The sequence below is a fragment of the Grus americana genome, chromosome 26, assembly GCF_028858705.1.
Source record: "Grus americana isolate bGruAme1 chromosome 26, bGruAme1.mat, whole genome shotgun sequence".
Lineage (NCBI taxonomy): Eukaryota > Metazoa > Chordata > Aves > Gruiformes > Gruidae > Grus > Grus americana.
Window position 1 is genome coordinate 5,394,434 of NC_072877.1, and position 17,240 is coordinate 5,411,673.

General features: G+C 55.5%; 1 protein-coding gene across 1 annotated transcript; it reads left to right on the top strand.

The window, feature by feature from the left end:
* Window positions 1-2,094: 2,094 nt before the first annotated feature.
* On the top strand, window positions 2,095-8,090 carry PROM2 (prominin 2). The gene is made up of 23 exons (XM_054804431.1): window positions 2,095-2,311; window positions 2,528-2,577; window positions 2,702-2,904; window positions 3,002-3,122; window positions 3,281-3,344; window positions 3,430-3,519; window positions 3,631-3,830; window positions 3,917-3,991; window positions 4,079-4,142; window positions 4,259-4,418; window positions 4,544-4,696; window positions 5,049-5,172; window positions 5,729-5,820; window positions 5,906-5,990; window positions 6,115-6,261; window positions 6,355-6,426; window positions 6,501-6,593; window positions 6,705-6,758; window positions 7,035-7,115; window positions 7,329-7,397; window positions 7,547-7,636; window positions 7,820-7,926; window positions 8,027-8,090. The coding sequence occupies exons 1-23, from the start codon at window positions 2,095-2,097 to the stop codon at window positions 8,088-8,090; spliced, it is 2,475 nt and encodes an 824-aa protein (XP_054660406.1).
* Window positions 8,091-17,240: the final 9,150 nt, after the last annotated feature.

Here is a 17,240-nt window from a genome sequence, read left to right on the forward strand (position 1 = left end):
GGGGATCTCTGCTCCGGCGCCTGGAGCACCTCCTCCCCCTCCATCTGCACTGACCTTGGTGTCTGCAGAGTTTCTTACATCTTCTCACTCCTCTCTCCGGCTGCAAAAGCTCGCTCTCTCTAAGTGTTTTTCTTCTTCTTAAATATGTTATCACAGAGGCGCTGATTGGCTTGGCCTTGGCCAGCGGCGGGCCCGTCTTGGAGCCGGCTGGCATTGGCTCTGTCAGACACAGGGGGAGCTTCTAGCAGCTTCTCACAGAAGCCACCCCTGTAGCCCCCCCCGCTACCAAAACCTTGCCACGCAAACCCAACACACTGCCCCAGTACCAGCACCAGCATCATGTTCCCAGCACCAGCATCACAGCTGCAGTACTGGCATCCCCACCCTGCCCCAGCACTGGTACCAGCATCTCTGTCTTGGTACCAGCATCCCCAGTACCAGCATCCCCACCTCATGCTGGTACTGGGAATACCAGTACCAGCATCCCTACGCCATCCTGACACCAACATCCTCACCCCATCCCCAGTACCAGCACCCCCATTCTCAGGAGCAACCCCCCAAAGTAGCACCTGGGGACCCCCCAAAGGGCCACCCCCAGGCTCCCCATCATGGTCACACAGTACCGGGACAGCTGGGAGCAGCAGCTGCCCCTCAGGGCAGACACGGGGAGGGCAAAGCCAACCCAAAGGCACCCTGACCCCCCTCCATCCCCAGCACCGGGGCAGGATGGGGCAGCACACACACGTCGGTATTGCAGGCTCACCAGTGACGGCCCCATCCCTTCCCCGGCACATGAAAATCACCTCCCAAAATAATACTGTCCTTGGGATGGAAAACTGTTGGCATGGGAAACCACCATGGGGATGGGAAATCCTTCACCACCCCGGTACCAGCACGGGTGGCCGGGGCACCTTTGCCATACGCAGGCATGTATACGTATATACATGTGCTGTGCACGTAATCGCTCTTCAGGCTCCGTGCTTTCCTGGCCATGGGAGTTTTGTCCCAGGATGAGGACTCAGACAAGCCAGAGCAGGATTTTCCAGTCCGCGGCACCTCATTCCCAAGAGGGTGGTGGGGAGCAGTGCCCTGTGCCCAGCCCGGAAAGATGCTGCCAGTGTCTCCAGCTGGGAGAAAAGCCCCTTTTCCAGAGGGAGGAAAACCACAGGTATTAGCATCGACGCTGGGAGGACGGAGGTGTTGGCAGCTGGTGGTGGGGAAGGGCCGGCTCGACTCGCCCGGCCAAGCAGGGGGCCTGGCTCTCGGGGTGCCCCGCGGCCATCTGGGCACACAGGGGCTGCTCCCTCTGCACTGGGGAAATCAAGTTTAACCTCCCTCATTTCCAGCCAACCCTGTAATTAGTGCTCGGCCCATGCTGGTGAGCAGGATCCAGCCCTGGGAAGGAGCTGCAGCCGCCTCGGGGTGTGAGGCAGGGACTGGCTGAGCCCAGAAAACTCATCTCACACCTGGCTGGCGAGTGGGCATCACCAGCTGGGGCTCACTGTCCCTCTCCCTGTGTTCCCCCTGTTTTCCCTTCTCCTTCCCAGCCCACTGATACCCTGGATCTCAAGATGCTTTAGCCAAGAGCGATTCTGCTCTGCGTGGACCCCGTCCCACAGGCGCAGATCCACTCGCGAGGGCTTTCCCACCCGCTCCCGTGATGCCCAAATCCCAGATCCCTCCTTCCAAGGTGGCTGCGGTGGGGACGAGCACCCTCCAGGCCAAGGACAGGGGGTTCAGCGCCACCTGACTCTCTCCTCAAAAACCTGGGGAGGGGCTTTGCCACCCATTTTGGGAATGGCCTTGTCTGTGGGGACCCCACAGCAGTGACTCAGGGATGCCGGGAGTTGTGAAACAGGCCTGGGATGGTTTTGGAGACGCCTCCACGCAGCCCCACCAAGCCCAGCCGCCCCGGGGAGCCCGTCAGGGGAACAAGCCACGGCAGTGTCTGGGCTTTGCACAGCGGCCGACCCGTCAGGCAGGTTTCCCTGAGTAGCGAGCCGAGTCCGAGAGAGCCGTGCGGGGCCGGGCATGCCCCTCCGCCTGCTCGCAGGCTGACGGAGCCCCACCGGCTCTCTCCTCGCTGCCGAAGCCATGCGGGCAGCCGGGTTGCTGCTGGCTTGGGCTCTGCTGCATCCCGCCAGCACCCAGCAATGCCATCTCGCTGGCCCCGGCAGTGTCCTCCGCTTCACCGACACGCACGCTGAGATTCGGGTGCCGGCACTGCACCGGGTACCCAGCTCGCTCGATCCCCTCTACGGCCTCGTCCAGCGCTGCCTGGACCTCATCCAGCAAAACCCCCTGCCCACAGGTGAGCCCTGAGCCGGGGAGCCGGGACCCCACCACCATGGGTGCTGGGACCACCAGAGTTTTGCCGGCTGCAATCCCTGCGTCTGGAGCTGCTCCGGGGGAGTCTGAGTCGCTTCACGGAGGGGGATGCTGCCTCCATCCTGGCCCCGCTGCCTGGGGAGGGTTGGGGATGCACGAGGTGGGACCTCTTTTACCAGTGCCGCGGTTTCTTTTGCAGAGCTGCTCAGGGCAGCCCTGAACGATCCCGGCTCGGTGCGGACGTCGCAGGTGAGCTGGGATGTGGGGTAGGGGATCCCATGGGGATGGCACCCACCTGGGGCATGGCTCCTGGGCACATGAACACCCCAAAAGCTGGGTGCATCGGTGCTGACCGGGCTCTCCTGTCACGTAGGTGGTGCAGTATGAGCTGGGCTACGTTGTCTGCGCCGCGGTGGCTCTGGTCTTCACTGTGGCCATGCCGGTGGCCGGCATGTGCTTCTGCTACTGCCGGAGCCGCCGGCGGTGCGGGGGCCGCCTGCGTGCCCACCGGCGCTCGCTGGGCTGCCGCCGGCACTGCCTGCTGGCCTGCCTGTCCTTCACCTCCCTCATCATCCTGTGAGTCCCCCTCGTCCCAGGGTGGGGGGGAACCGTGTCCCATGGGGCTGGGAGGTTCTACTGGGCAGCCCCGTCACCGCCTGCTCGTCCCCGGCAGGACCAGCGTCATCTGTGCCTTTGTCACCAGCCAGCGGGTGAAGGGGCAGATGGAGCCGGGGCTGGGAGCCGTGCCGGCCACCCTGCGCACCCTGCGGCAGCACATTGACAGCGTCCCCCAGGTGGGTCCCCAAGCAGCTGCCTTTCCCTCCGGGAGTTGTTCGGGAGGTGAGAGGAGGTGGCACGTCTGCATTAAAAATTGATTTTGAATGGCAACGTGGGGCTTCCTCCCCTCCCAGCAGCTGCTACCCCCAGCTGACCGGGTCCTCTCTCCTGGCAGGGGGTGCAGATGGTGGTAGACCAGTTTGAGGTGCCCCGACAGCAGATAATATCCGACTTGGGTGGTAAGCACCGTGTCGGGCACTGGCGGGCACCGTCCTGAGCTTCCCACCAGGATGAGATGCTGACAGGGTGCCTGATGCCTTGCAGGGCTCAGCCGGAGCGTGGGGCTCTCCATCCACACGCAGCTGAAGGCGATGACCTACGCGGCGCTGGCAGACCTGCAGGACAGGGCTGGAGGTACGGCCGAGCACGGCTCTCCCCGGGGCCAGTGCTGGTGCCAAAACCTCGCCGGAGAGCCGGGGCAGCCGAGCAGAGCAGCGTGAACTAGCCCTGGGCTTTCTCTTTAAGACCTACAGACCTCGCTGCACCATTTACAGATTCTCGACAAGACGGCGCGGGTGCTGGCGTCAGCACGGGCCGAGCTGGAGCTGGCGCTGCAGGAACGGCGTCGGCGTGTGGTCGCGTTGCTGGACGACCCGCGCTGCACCTCCTGTGCCAGCGTCCTGGGCAGGGCACAGAGCCTGGAGCTGGGTGCCGACTATGGCAAGGTGGGATGGGGTGCTGGTCCCCTGCTACCACCACCACCCCGCCTTGGGCAGCCCTGAGGCTCACGGGTTGCTTCTTCCACCCCAAGGTGCCGTCGGTGGAGAAGGTTTTGAAGGCGCTGGCCGGTCTGCCCCGAAGCGACTTTGCAGAGATGATTCGCCAGGTTGGGGGGGGTCAGGGTGCAGCAGGGCGGTCTGGTGCCCGTGGGCAGCCCCGGCTGAGTCGGTCAGCACCCCCTCTTTCCTCGCAGGGCAATGGCACCTTCAATTCCATCCCAGAGTTGGCTGTGGAGAGGATGGCACAGGTCATCCAGGGTGAGTGGGTCGGCTGGACCGAGCGGGGACACCCTCCATGGGGCAAATCCCGGTTTGGGGACTTAGGGTGGGACGCAGGCACCATCCGCCCCTCCAGCACAGCTTTGGCCCCACAGATCTGCGGGAGGAGATGGCCCGCACAACTGAGAAGGTGCAGTCCATCGCCAACAGCTTCCCCCTCCCTGACTACACCCGGCCCGTCAGTGAAGCCCTGGAGAAGGCGGAGGAGAGGAGCCAGCCATACCTGCGGGAGGTGGAGCGCTTTGAGCGGTACAGGTGACAGCAGGGAGCACAAAGGGGTGCAGGGGTTATGGCAGAGATGGGTGCTGAGCCCCCCTCCGAGCCCCAGCTGGTGCATCAGCCCATATCTCGAGGCAGAGCCCTGCTGCTCTTTCCTCCAGGTGGATCGCAGGCACAGTGCTGTGCTCCATCATCCTCCTCATCCTCGCCTGCAACGTGATGGGGATGGCCCTGGGGGCATACGGGCTCTCCAAGCGGGAGGATCCGAGCGACTATGAGTGTCGAGGAGAAGCTGGCGCCAAGTTTCTCCTGGTGTAAGCATCCCTCCAGGTGCTGGGGGGGCTGTTGCCATCTCAACCCCCCCCAAAAACAGAGGGGCAAAGCCAAGGGAGGGACCGGGAGCCAGGCTGAGTGGAAAGGCTTTTGAAGCCACCGCCTGCGCCGGCGGGTTTGGGAGAAGCCGCTCCTCCCTGGGAGCTGGCAGCTCCCGCACCCCGGCCCCGCTGCCCGGCACACCCCACTCCCGCAGGCCCTTCCCAGGCAGGCCGGCGTGCCCGGGCGCAGGAGGGTGCCGCAGGGCTGCAGCTGGCCGGGCAGGTCCCCACAAGCCTTTCTGCCAGCTCGGGTCTGCAAAGCTGCCGCCGGCGCCTTCTCTCCCTCTTTCAGCGGCGTGGGCCTGGCTTTCCTGTTCTCCTGGCTCCTCATCCTCCTGGTTTTCGCCACCTTCCTGGTTGGGGGCAACATCCAGACGCTGGTTTGCAGGAATTGGGTCAACCAGGAGATTTATAAGGTGGGTGGCCATGCATCCACCCATCGCCCCATAAGTCGCTGCTTGCGTGCACCAAGATGCCTCCAAACACTCTGTGTCCTCCCCTTAAACCCGTCCGGAAAAGCCCCATCCTAAACCAGAAGATTAAGTTTAGGATTAGGATTAGGTCCTTGGGTTTGCATCAGCAGTGGGGAATTGCCCTTGTGCTGTTAATTCACTCAAGGCGACGATGCCTCTACCTGCAGGACCCCTGTCCTCCGGTTGTTCGGGGATCCCTGCGGTGCTCGGGTCCAGCGGGACGCTGAGATGGGGCTGGGAGCAGGATCGAGAATGGGGTCAGGGCTCGTCCCGTGGCTGTGCACACGCAGGCAGGTCCCTGCACGGGGCTGTCTGCTGCTTTCCCTCCAAACACCGCCCAGCAAGGCTCTGCGAGGGGGATCATCCAAATAAAGGCAAGATTAGCTCCGGCTGGGATGGGGTACCCCAGGACACACCTGTGAGGGCAGAGCATCCCAAAATTGTTGCCGGGAATGACTGCACCTGATGCTGACCCTCTTTATCCTCCCGCTTGGCCCAGTTCATTGACACCCCTGGGAACTTGCCTCCATCCATGAACCTCACCCGCCAGCTCAACCTCAGGAGGGACTCCAACCTCAGTGCTGCGTACCGGTGGGTGCTGCCAGTGGCCACCTCTGCCCCTGTACATCGGAGGGCTAATTCAGGGTCACGCCACCAACATCCCTTTGCCTTCCAGGGAGTGCAAGAGCGGTGCGGGGCTGTGGGAGGTGCTGCAGCTCGACAGGTCCTACGACTTGGATGAGCACCTAAAAACTCCCAAGGTGAGGGCTGGCTCCAGCCAGAGCCTCTCGTAACGGTGTGGGGATGCACAAGCTTTACTGGGGTTACTGGGATAGAGGCGACTGGCCCCAACCTCACAGCATCCTTCTCGTCTCGCCCCTGCAGTACACAGCCGATTTCCAAAAACGCCTGGGCGACTTCACGGCGCGCCTGGGCGAAGTGCGACTCCTCCGCAGTGAGGGCAGGCAGGACCTGGAGACCTTTGCCCGCAGCGGCGTGGATGAGGTGGACTACGGGCGCTTCCAGGAGGAGGTGAGAGGATGCTCACGGGCAGCTGGTCTCCCTGTGGCGGGGCTGGCTTCCAGGGTTGGATTTCAGGCAGCTGCCTACCCCATCTTCCCCCAGATGAAAAACCCCGTGGTGCAGACCAGCCTTCCTGCCTTGGCGAGGAGCCTCGAGGGGCTGCAGAAAATGCAGGTGAGCAGCAGGGCGGGCAGCGGGGGCTGCCCGTGTGCCCGCGGGGACGTCCTCACCCCATTGTCCCCCCGCAGAGGAATGGCACGGTGGCGGGGCGGCTGGCTGCCGAGGCCCAGGCCCTGTGGAAGATGCAAAACTCCACGGTGCAATCACAGGAGGCTTTGGTGGTGAGTTCACGCCGGGCTGACGGCTCACAGCGCTGCCGGCATTTGCCCAGTGGTGTCCCTGCAAAAGGGGCGACAGGGCTTTTGCACCCCTCTCACCCCCTTGTCCCACAGGCAAAGCTGGGGGAAAGTGTCCAGTTCCTCTCCCGCTTGGCGCCACATCTCCAGGTACTTGCGCGGTTTCTTTCAGCTCCAAAAAAACCCGTAGTGCCATCTGTGTCCTGCCTGCCAGGGCCTTTTAATCTCATCCATGGCATTTTATCTCACCTGCTCCCTGCCAGGGGGTTTCTCTGCTGGGGGCAGGTCCCTCTTTCCCTGCCCCCCAGCAACCAGCCCCAATTCAAAGCTCTGCAGGTGCTGCACGCCCTGCTCCCAGCACCCCTGGGGCACCCATCCTGCTGCTTGGTGCTCTAAGGATGCTCTGTCCTTCCCATGCTTCCCCAGGAGCGGGTGAAGACAACACTGGCCACCACAGCCTTGGTGGAAGCCCAGCTGCCAGTGCAAGCCCAGCAGATCCTCCGGCAGGTAAGTGGGGCTGGATTAGCCCTCAGGGGGTACAAAATTCCCCACAGCCAGAAAGAAAGAGTGAGAATGGGGTGCTGCAAGAGGGGAAGGGGCACCTGGAACCTCCAGCCCTTGTTTCCAAGCCCAATGTTAGCCCAGAGCTGGTTGGAGCGGGGCTGGAGCTGGGCTGGGAAGCACGACACTTGCCCTCCATGCTGCCTTCCCTCTGCCCAGGAGATCGGCTGCTTCACGAGGAAGGAGCTGCGATACTTCGCGCAGTACCTGAACTGGGTCGGGCAGATGGTAGGTGTTTGCCTTCGCCGCAGGGGGATTCTTTGGGGCCGGAAGCCCCCACGGATGCTGCGTGCAAGCCCCTCGCCAAGCCAAGGCAGCAAAATGCATCCCCTGGAGCCAGGAGTGAGTTTATGCCTTGTCTCCACTTCTTGTTCCAGCTGAGGGAGGACGTGGCTTCATGCCAGCCGCTTGCCACGGCCCTTGACAATGGGCGGGTGATCCTGTGCGACCGCATCGCTGACCCATGGGTGAGGATCTTGTCCCCGTCCCTCCGCAAGGGTCTGGCGGGGATCTGCGCGGTGCAGCGTCCCACCAGCATGAATTTGGGGCAGATGGGGCTGACAGCAGCCCTGAAACCCCCCAAACCCCTATGGAGCCTGGGGGCTGCCTCTCCCCGCGCAGCTCAGCAGAACGCTGCTCTCTCCTTGCAGAACGCTTTCTGGTTCAGCCTGGGATGCTGCACCTTCTTCCTCATCCCCAACATCATCTTTGCTGTCAGGCTCACCAAACACTTCCGCCCCATCCGCAACCGGCTCATGTAAGCGGTGGCCCCAGGGTGGGCAGACATGGGGTGGGAGGATGCAGGGAGGGGAGATGTGGGCTCCTCCTTGACCCCCCCATGTTTTCTCTTTCTGCAGCTCTACAGGGTCAGAGGAGACCTGTCCCTTCCACATCCCCCGTGTCACGGCACTCAAGCTCTAGGATGGGGGTCTGCCAGGTGCAGCGGCACACCCTGCGACCCAGGAGCTCCCATCAAACTTGTTCCCAAAGCATTGCAGGGCTCCAGGCCCCTCCGACGTCTCTTCCTTGATGTCCTTCGGGGTCTGAGCATCCTCCCCAGGCACGGGGCACTCATCGCCATACACCATGGGGCTCTGGGTCTCTCCAATGTCTCTTGCTCAGCCACCTTCATGGTTTGAGCACCCGTCGGGGATGCTCCCGGAGCCTGGCTGATCCAGGGCGCAGGGGAAGGTTCCCCACAGCTCCCGCTAACCACCGGCATACCCCTCGCAGACCCCGCAGGGAAGGACACCTGCCACCCCACAACGCTTCCCTACACCCGGGACCCCCGGGCAGTGGGCACATTAAAGTCCTCCCCACCCAGACCCGCCACTGCCTGCTTTGTTTCGCGGCCACCATCTCCCCCGTTTTCCACAAGGAACCGTTCAGGCCCTGGGGGTGGGCGGCAGCCGGGAGGAGGAGAAGGAGCAGGCCCGGCCCGGCCCATCCGCTCCCACCGGAGACCTCGAAGGCACCAGGACCCGGACCGAGGGCTGGCCTGTGGGCCGGGCCGGGGGCAAGGCCGCGGCCGAGGAGGCTCCGGCGCTGAGGGGAGGCCACGGCTGGAGGGACTCTGGGGCCGGGGAAGGCCCCGGGGGGGGACAGCTGATGGGTCACCGGGGCAGGGAGGGCTCCGGGCCCGCCGGGGCTGAGGGGAGGCCGGGGCTAGGGGAGCTCCGTGGCCGGGCCCTGAGGAGGCGGCTGGGCCGGGGCCTGGCTGTTGGGCTCGCGGGACCCCCATCTCCAGCCCCCCCGAGCCCCAGCACACCTAACCCCGCTCCTACCGCAGGGCTGGGGGCCCTCCTAGCGCTGTTAATTAGAGCTTAATTAGAGGTGGGGCCTCAGGGCAAAGCTGCAGGTTAAGGGGGCACACTGCGAGTAGTTTCTGGCTTTTCCCCGTCCACCCCAGGAAGGGCCTTTGACTCCCAGTTCATAGCGGCAATGGCTTTACGGCATGAAATGCCTGCTTGTCATTCGTATCCTTCAGCCCCTGATTTAAAAGTGCTTTGTCCAACCAGCAAATTATTTACAAAATCTATATAGGAGTTAGCAGCTCACCCCCTTCCATGGGAACAAGGATTTCCCAGTATTTCCCTCACCGAAATACTCTGTTTGCTAACCAACACAGAAATGCCCCATTTTTATGCATTATTAAAATGCTATTGCTACCCACAGCCATCAATAATGAGTAAAATGCCTGGTTTATGTATTATTTAGGTTATTGCTGCCTAGAGCCAGCTGGTTTTATGCAATATTTGCCTGCAGAGGTCAGCATTGCAAAGGGTTTTTGCAAAAGGGATTTGGGGAGCTGAAGCCCAAAAGAGTTTTTCTGCAGGAACCCCATGCCCAGGGATGTCCTCAGCCCATCTGGAAACTATCCGGTGGTGTCATCTGCAAAAATCAGCTTTAAAATGGAGTATTTTGTGGTCAGAGGAAGGTTGGCAGTGGGGAGAGGCAGGGCTATGGAGAAGTGATGTGGGTACCTGGGATTCAATCAGAAAATAAGGCTGTGACTCTTCTGCTCCCAGCTGGATGTATTGAAAAGACTTAAAATCATGAAATTTTGAGATAATTAAATGGGAAAGGTCTGCCTCATTTTTATAAGCCCCTCTCAACAGTAGTACTACATTTTAAATTAATATAATACCCACTATGTGGTGCTGAAGAGCAAGGGGATTATCTACTTTAAACGGTAAGTAGCATAAATGCAATAATGTTTGTTTAGCTGATCCATTGATTAAAAAATTATACGCGTTTGCAAACAAACAAGCCAAATTCAGCTGGCTCTTCTTCCTGAAGTGATTTCTTGTAACTGGGTCACAATAAATAACATATAAGCACACAGATAAGCAATGAATAACACAGGAATTCACCCCCCAAAATAGATGCAGGCCCTCCTGGAGACTATGCTCAGGCACATGGAAAATAAGGAGGTGACTGGCGACAGCCAACACGGCTTCACTAAGGGCAAATCACGCCTGACAAACTTGGTGGCCTTCTATGATGGGGTCACAGCGTCCGTGGATAAGGGAAGGGCAACTGACATCATCTACCTGGACTTGTGCAAGGCATTTGACGCTGTCCCGCACAACATCCTTGTCTCTAAATTGGAGAGACATGGATTGGATGGATGGGCCACTCGGTGGATAAGGAATTGGCTGGATGGTCACACTCAAAGAGTTGTGGTCAACAGCTCAATGTCCAAGTGGAGAACAGTGACGAGTGGTGGTTCCTCAGGGGTCGGTACTGGGACCGGCACTGTTCAACATCTTTGTCGGCAACATGGACAGTGGGATCGAGCGCACCCTCAGCAAGTTTGCCAACGACACCAGGCTGTGTGGTGTGGTTGACACGCTGGAGGGAAGGGATGCCATCCAGAGGGACCCTGACAGGCTGGAGAGGTGGGCCCGTGTGAACCGCATGAAGTTCAACAAGGCCAAGTGCAAGGTCCTGCATGTGGGTCGGCGCAATCCCAAGCACAACTATAGGCTGGGCGAGGAATGGATTGAAAGCAGCCCCGAGGAGAAGGACTTGGGGGTATTGATTGATGAAAAGCTCAACATGAGCCGGCAGTGTGCGCTTGCAGCCCAGAAAGCCAACCGTGTCCTGGGCTGCATCAAAAGAGGCGTGACCAGCAGGTCGAGGGAGGTGATCCTGCCCCTCTACTCCGCTCTTGTGAGACTGCACCTGGAGTACTGCGTCCAGCTCTGGGGGCCCCAGTACAGGAGAGACATTGAGCTGTTGGAGCGAGTCCAGAGGAGGGCCACAAAGCTGATCGGAGGGATGGAGCACCTCTCCTATGAGGACAGGCTGAGAGAGTTGGGGTTGTTCAGCCTGGAGAAAAGAAGGCTCCGGGGAGATCTAATTGCGGCTTACCAGTACCTGAAGGGGCCTACAGGAAAGATGGTGAGGGACTGTTTATCAGGGAGTGTAGTGACAGGACAAGGGGTAATGGGTTTAAGCTGAAGGAGGGTCAATTTAGATTAGATGTTAGAAAGAAATTCTTTACTGTTAGAGTGGTGAGGCACTGGCACAGGTTGCCCAGAGAGGTTGTGGAGGCCCCATCCCTGGAAGTGTTTAAGACCAGGTTGGATGAGGCTTTGGGCAACGTGGTCTAGTGGAGGGTGTCCCTGCCTGCAGCAGGGGGGTTGGAACTAGACGATCTTTAAGGTCCCTTCCAACCCAAACCTTTCTATGATTCTATGTGTGGTCACCACTGCTATATCTCTGTTCCCTGCCTGGGAGGTAGATGGATTAAAAATGTGAGCAGTTGCATCTCTGACTTAATAGTAAATCACCAACAAATAATCCAGAAAAGTGTCCTAAATCAACTGGAGGGCACTTTATTTTTTAGAAGAAGAAAAAAAAAAGGCAAAAAAAAAAGAGGACAAGCTGGATAGTGATTTGTCACCCAGAGCAAGGTCACGGTTTATGATTAACCTCCAATCTCTCCCCAAAGGGATCCCCCGGCATAGGCCGGCACACCTTCCCTCTGTGTGATTAGTTGTATTGATACATTAAAGATGGAAATTAGCTCATTTCCAGCTCCTGAATGTGGTGTTTTTTTACAAAAAGTGGGTATCTCCTCCATCAGAGGGTTTTTTTGTTTTTTTTTTTCCTATCTCTGCTTATCTGGGATCTGTGTTCTGTGCACTTATAAGGACTTAACTAAGCTGGCATTGATTAAACCTCTTCCCTTCTCATAGCCTCCTCTCTCGAAATACAACTCCTGTGACACCTCACCTGGCACATCTTCCTCGTGCTCCACCTACTGACCCCCAAGAAACGTCTATAATTAATATATATGATCAATAATTCAAAGGCTGGAGGGCAGCGGTGTTGTTGGCTCTCCCTCGCTGGTCCATGGTGGAGAGCCGGGAGCTCTGCTCAGCCCCTACCAACACTTGAAATTTCAAGTCATAAATCTCTTTTCTCTATTCCTGGAACTAAGGAGAAATACAGGAAAAGCTCTTGCAGCCAACTCTGCCAGAATTGGCCTATTTCTGGCATTAAAATAGTATCCAGATTTACTATTGTTATTTCGTTTTCCTTTTTTTCTTTTCTCCCCATTTTTCAAGGAACGCCAACATCCTTTTTTCCTCCAGAAAAAGGATCTGTGACCTTTTCCAGCTGTTTTTCTCATCATCCCCTGAAAACAGCTCAGAAAGCTTGGATACAAACCAGCTGCCATGAAGAGTTGTTCAAAACTTCATTCCCATCCCAGTCCCCAAAATGTTCATTTTAAATCTATTTGTGCAGGAGAGGTCCAGCAATTAATGAGGGAGCAATAAGACCCCAATTCTCAGCTTTATTTCATTTAATCTCAGCCAAGGGGTTGGTGTAATTCTGCCAAACTTTCCTTTTTTTTTGAACAATCGATGACCTAACGAATCCTTAGCAGAATAACCCAAGCTCCCAGACAAATGAAGCTTTGTGAGAAATCAAGTCTCAGAGGCTTTGCTCCAGCTTCCTTTATTTTTAACATGACAAGTTCCTTGCATTATTGATACCCCAAAAATATTTTAGATGGCACAGATATTTCAGGCCACAATGCAAGAAAACACCCTGGGAAAAATAAACTGCCTTGTATTATTAGTGCTAATTATTATTTGCCATTTAACAGCTGCAGATGGGGCTTTGCTTGCAGGAAGCCTCCTTGCCCTGAGCCTGGTGGGAACAATTTGCCTGGTTCTCCCCCAGCTCAGGATAAACAGCCGGTCCTGACCCACTGTCATAAATGCAAAACTAATTTCCTCCATTTTCTGTACTTTGATCATTATTCTCTCCCCAGAGCCTCGCTGGGCTTGCTGAGAAATGCGCTGAAAAACAAGCCGGGGGCCAAGGTCACTGGAGCTGCTGGGAAAAGGGCGCGTGTGAGTTGTGTAGTTCAACCAGCCGCAGCTTTAGAGGGAGAAAAAAAATCTCTTTGCTTATCACTGAAGCAAAACTCCATTGCCCAAGCTGCGGTTTGTCCTCTGGTGCTGCTCCCGCACGTGGGCTCATAGTAGGGTTTATATTCGTCATCTCGTAAACCATTTGCTTCCGCCCTCTCTCAGCATTGCTCGATAAAATGCTTTGCAGCCTGTGCTTCACACCTCTGTTTTTTTCCTCTTGGTGGCACGGAGATCCCAGCAATCCCAAGCCCTGAAAAGCTGGTGGGCTTCTTCCCTTGTAATTCAAGCCCTCTGCACAGATTTAACGTGACTTTTATTGTCCCAGCTTTCTCCACACAGGCTGCAAGCTGCAGCGTTCGCACCGTGTTGGGATTTGCTTTGGAAAAGTTAAGGAGATAAGGAGAAATTCTTTAGTGGAGTTGTCGGCTCTGGCATCTCTGCTCAGCCACTAAAGCCAGGACATCTCAGCTCCAGACTGTATTAACTAGATGTTCCTATTGTGCATGATCTTTGCTGTTGTTTTAAAAAAAAATTGCTAGCTGGGGAAAAAAAACTTCAATTCAAAATGCTTCCTTCTCCACATGTCAGTCAAAGCTCGACTTCCTTATTTATACACAGCTTTATTTCTTATTTTTCTTATCCCATAGTATTACCTTGGGTCAGAAGCAAGAATATTGTCTGGGTTTTTCAATTGCATTGGCTAAGGGCGGGTAAAAAAAACCCCGAGCCTCATCTGAGTACACCATGCACTTGCACCCCAGTGCATCCACCATAGAAATACCTTAGGGGAGATGCTACAAATCTCAGTTTTTCATAAATAAAAACATTTGCAATCTCAGCAGCCTTCCAGCTCCAGCTAAAAACCAGCCGTCATCCCTGGAGATAAACCTCGTGCATGATCCCGAGCAGTATGTATTTACACCAGCCCAGAGAGACCGTGCAGCATTTAAGCTAACGACATCGTTTGCATCCCCTCCGCTCGGTGCTGAGGTAGCCATGGAGATGGCAACGGAGAGCGTTGTGCCCATGACAGCTCTGCATGAGCATCCTGAGCATCTTCGGAGCAGCCTTGTCTCTGCCTGGGCTTTTCCTCATGCCAGATTGCGATTATTGGCTTGTTCTTGCTCCCACGCAGGCGATGGGAAAGCTTTCCCCCATCAGCAGCTCCCCTGCCAAGATAAAAGGGTGGAGAATTAAACATACGGAGCAGATTCGGCATGTAATGCCTGGATATTTGGAATATAATGTCTCTCTGGTATATAATGTCAGCCTGATCCTTAGCACAAGCTTTGTAAAGAGCCTTTAATTTGTTGATTTAGGGGAAAGAAAAGATTTGGACTAAGCCACACGCGGTCTTGGGTCGACATCCCAGCTGGAAGATGCTCCAAAATGGATGGAAAGGTGCACATCACATGGGAAACTTTCAATAGATTAAAACCCCTAATGGCTAAAAACCTGGTCTCATTTCCCCCATGGGCATGTATTTCTCAAGCCTGGTTCATCTTTGTTTACTCTCATTTATACCTGGAGAAAAAGGGGATGAAACCCCATAAAGCCAGCCCCGGTCCTGGAACCCTTTATATGGGGGGAGAAGGGGAAATTGGGGTGGAAAAGTACTCACTGGCTCAGCTAAGAGGATTTGCACGACCATTTTGTGAGCGAGGTGGGTTTAATCTTCTCATCCTCACCGAGCATGTTAGTCAGAAACGAGGTCATGGGATGCGAAAGCTCGGTTCATTCTCATGTGAATAAACAAGGTGAAGACCTGGGCCAAAATTACCTATATAAAAGAAAAACACATAGCTGAGAGAAAAATATAACAGCTCTTTTAAATATTTCTCCATCTCCAACCTGGTCCTTGTTTCGATCTATTGCTTGACTTTTTTTTAATTAAAAATCAAAATATTGTCTGTATTTCCTAGGATTCAGCTTTCCCCAGCAGTTCCTTTTCCCAGTGGGAAAACTGATTTCTCCTGCCCCTTTCCCAACGCCGCCCAGCCAGGAATCCACAGGGAGCTCCAAGGACCACGACATTATCCTTCCACCCATCACGCCTCCGAAAGAAGATGCTCCTGCCCGCGCCTCCGCTTGGGAAGTACAACATTTAAACGCTTCAGCCAGGATTTCGGCACGCTCCTACAAGCTCTCGGCATGCAGCTGACGCATTCCGGGATAGGAACAACTCCCTGAAGCAGGATCTGAGGCTGGCACGGATGATTGATGCAAAAACAATGAAAATGGGAGCGCCTTCGCCCATCCTGGGTGCGCCCCGGTTTATTTTTAAGGAGGTGACCTCAGCGCAGCCACGTTATGTCATGCAACGTGCTTATGCTGCTGCTCTGATCTCAGAAAGTCTTCCAAGGGGATTACAAGTTAAAAATAAATGGGAGAGAGGGAAAGGAAAGCCTCCCGGTGAGTCATATATTACAAATCCTCTTGTGAGGAAAAAAAAACCAACCCAGATATTCAGCTTTTCCTGCGAAGGAGCCAGCTGGTGGGTATCGCACCGCTCAGGGAAGTTTATGGGAAGCTGGATTATAGCATCGCTGGGGAAGTATTAGTTCCTGCAGCTTTAGGCGAGGGGCATCGTGTTTTAAAAGAGCCCAAACGCTTGGCTGTCCTCGTCTGTTCGAAAAACAGGAGATTTATTGATAGGAAAGGACACAAGGAGCCCTTTCTGCTCAGGGTTACAGCTCTTCCCCTTGCTCATTCTCCCAGATACAGCGGCGGTTTGTTCAGCCCGGAGGCACAAACCCAGCGTGTGCCACAGCGGCTGCTCTCAAGGCACAGGGACGAGTTATTTTTAACCAAATGCTGAACTGAAACTGAATTGGGCAGCAAACATCCTCCTGAACAAGCGTGACTGACTTCTCCCATTTCCCATAAATTAGTCCAGCCAGCAGCAGGGGGCCCAAATACTCAAACTTGATTTCCCCCCCCCGCTTTCAAAGAACTTTTATTACCAGTGCTTATTCCAAAATGAAAAGGTATTTCTTTTTTTCTTTCTTTTTTTTTTTTTTTTAAATAAAAGCTGTTATTTTACCTTCTGGCACACCTGAGTGATGCCATCAACCCTGGGAGGAGTCGAAAGCCCATTTTTGGGAGCTGTGTCCTGTGCAGGTTATCTTCCAAAGACACGCTGCATCACTGGGAAGGCATCAGCCTGTGGCCAGGGAGGGTCCCTCTCACCCGTAAGGAGCTTACGTGTGTCCCTGCCTGGAATAGCAGCCAGCACACGAGCAGAGGTTATTACACTCCTAATCAGATTGTAGCAGCTGGATGAACATTTATAGCCTTTTAAAGACAGTTGTCTAATAATAAAGAGACCAGGGTGCGTGCAACCTCCAATATTTTATATTTCAGTTGCCGCTCCCTGCAGAAGAAAAATTCATATTAAATTAATTTGGCTAATCTGCTTCCTCAAGGATCTAGCTTTCTCTTTGAAACACAACAAGAAGAAGACTTGGCTTATTTGCTGCTTTCTCGCCCCAAAACCACCTTTCAGTAGTCCCTCAGCGGAGCCTCCCACCAGCAGGCAGATGCCCGCGAGTCACATCTGCCTGTAGATCGCGTCGCAAAAAGACATCGCCGGCGAGGAAAGCGGATCATCACAGCTGCGATGAGTCTCATTTACTAGAGCACTCATAAACTGATTTATTTTTTCCACGCTAGCTTTGCACTCCTTGGCTTTGCAAGAGAGCTGCATCTGGCCAAAAACTCCCACCCCCGAACCCCAGACTCTCCTGGATTCAGCAGGAGCTGTTGCATGGAAAGTTTGGGTTTCTTGCTTTTCCCCCTCGATGGTTCCTCTCCTGGCACATTGTTCGTGCCCTTACGTGCCTCCGGGATTAGGGACTTGCTGGGACTTCTCCTCCCCACCACGATGATATTCTCGAAGTGTGTGTATTTAATGCCCTGCTCCTGCCAGTTTTGCCCCCTGGCCTGTTTCCATCCACAGCAAAAGGCTAAAAATTTATATACTCTTTTTATCTTTTTTTTTTTTTTTCTTTTTACAGGAAAACTTACGGTTGTCAAGAGCAAAGGAGAACTGCCATCCGTGAGCTGCGCTTTGCTCTCCTGCAGTTTAATGCAGAATAATGGTGCGGGTAAAGATTTCTATGAAGCACATGGAAAACACCTTCTTTTACTAAAAATGAGTCAAAAATTACATTTCTTT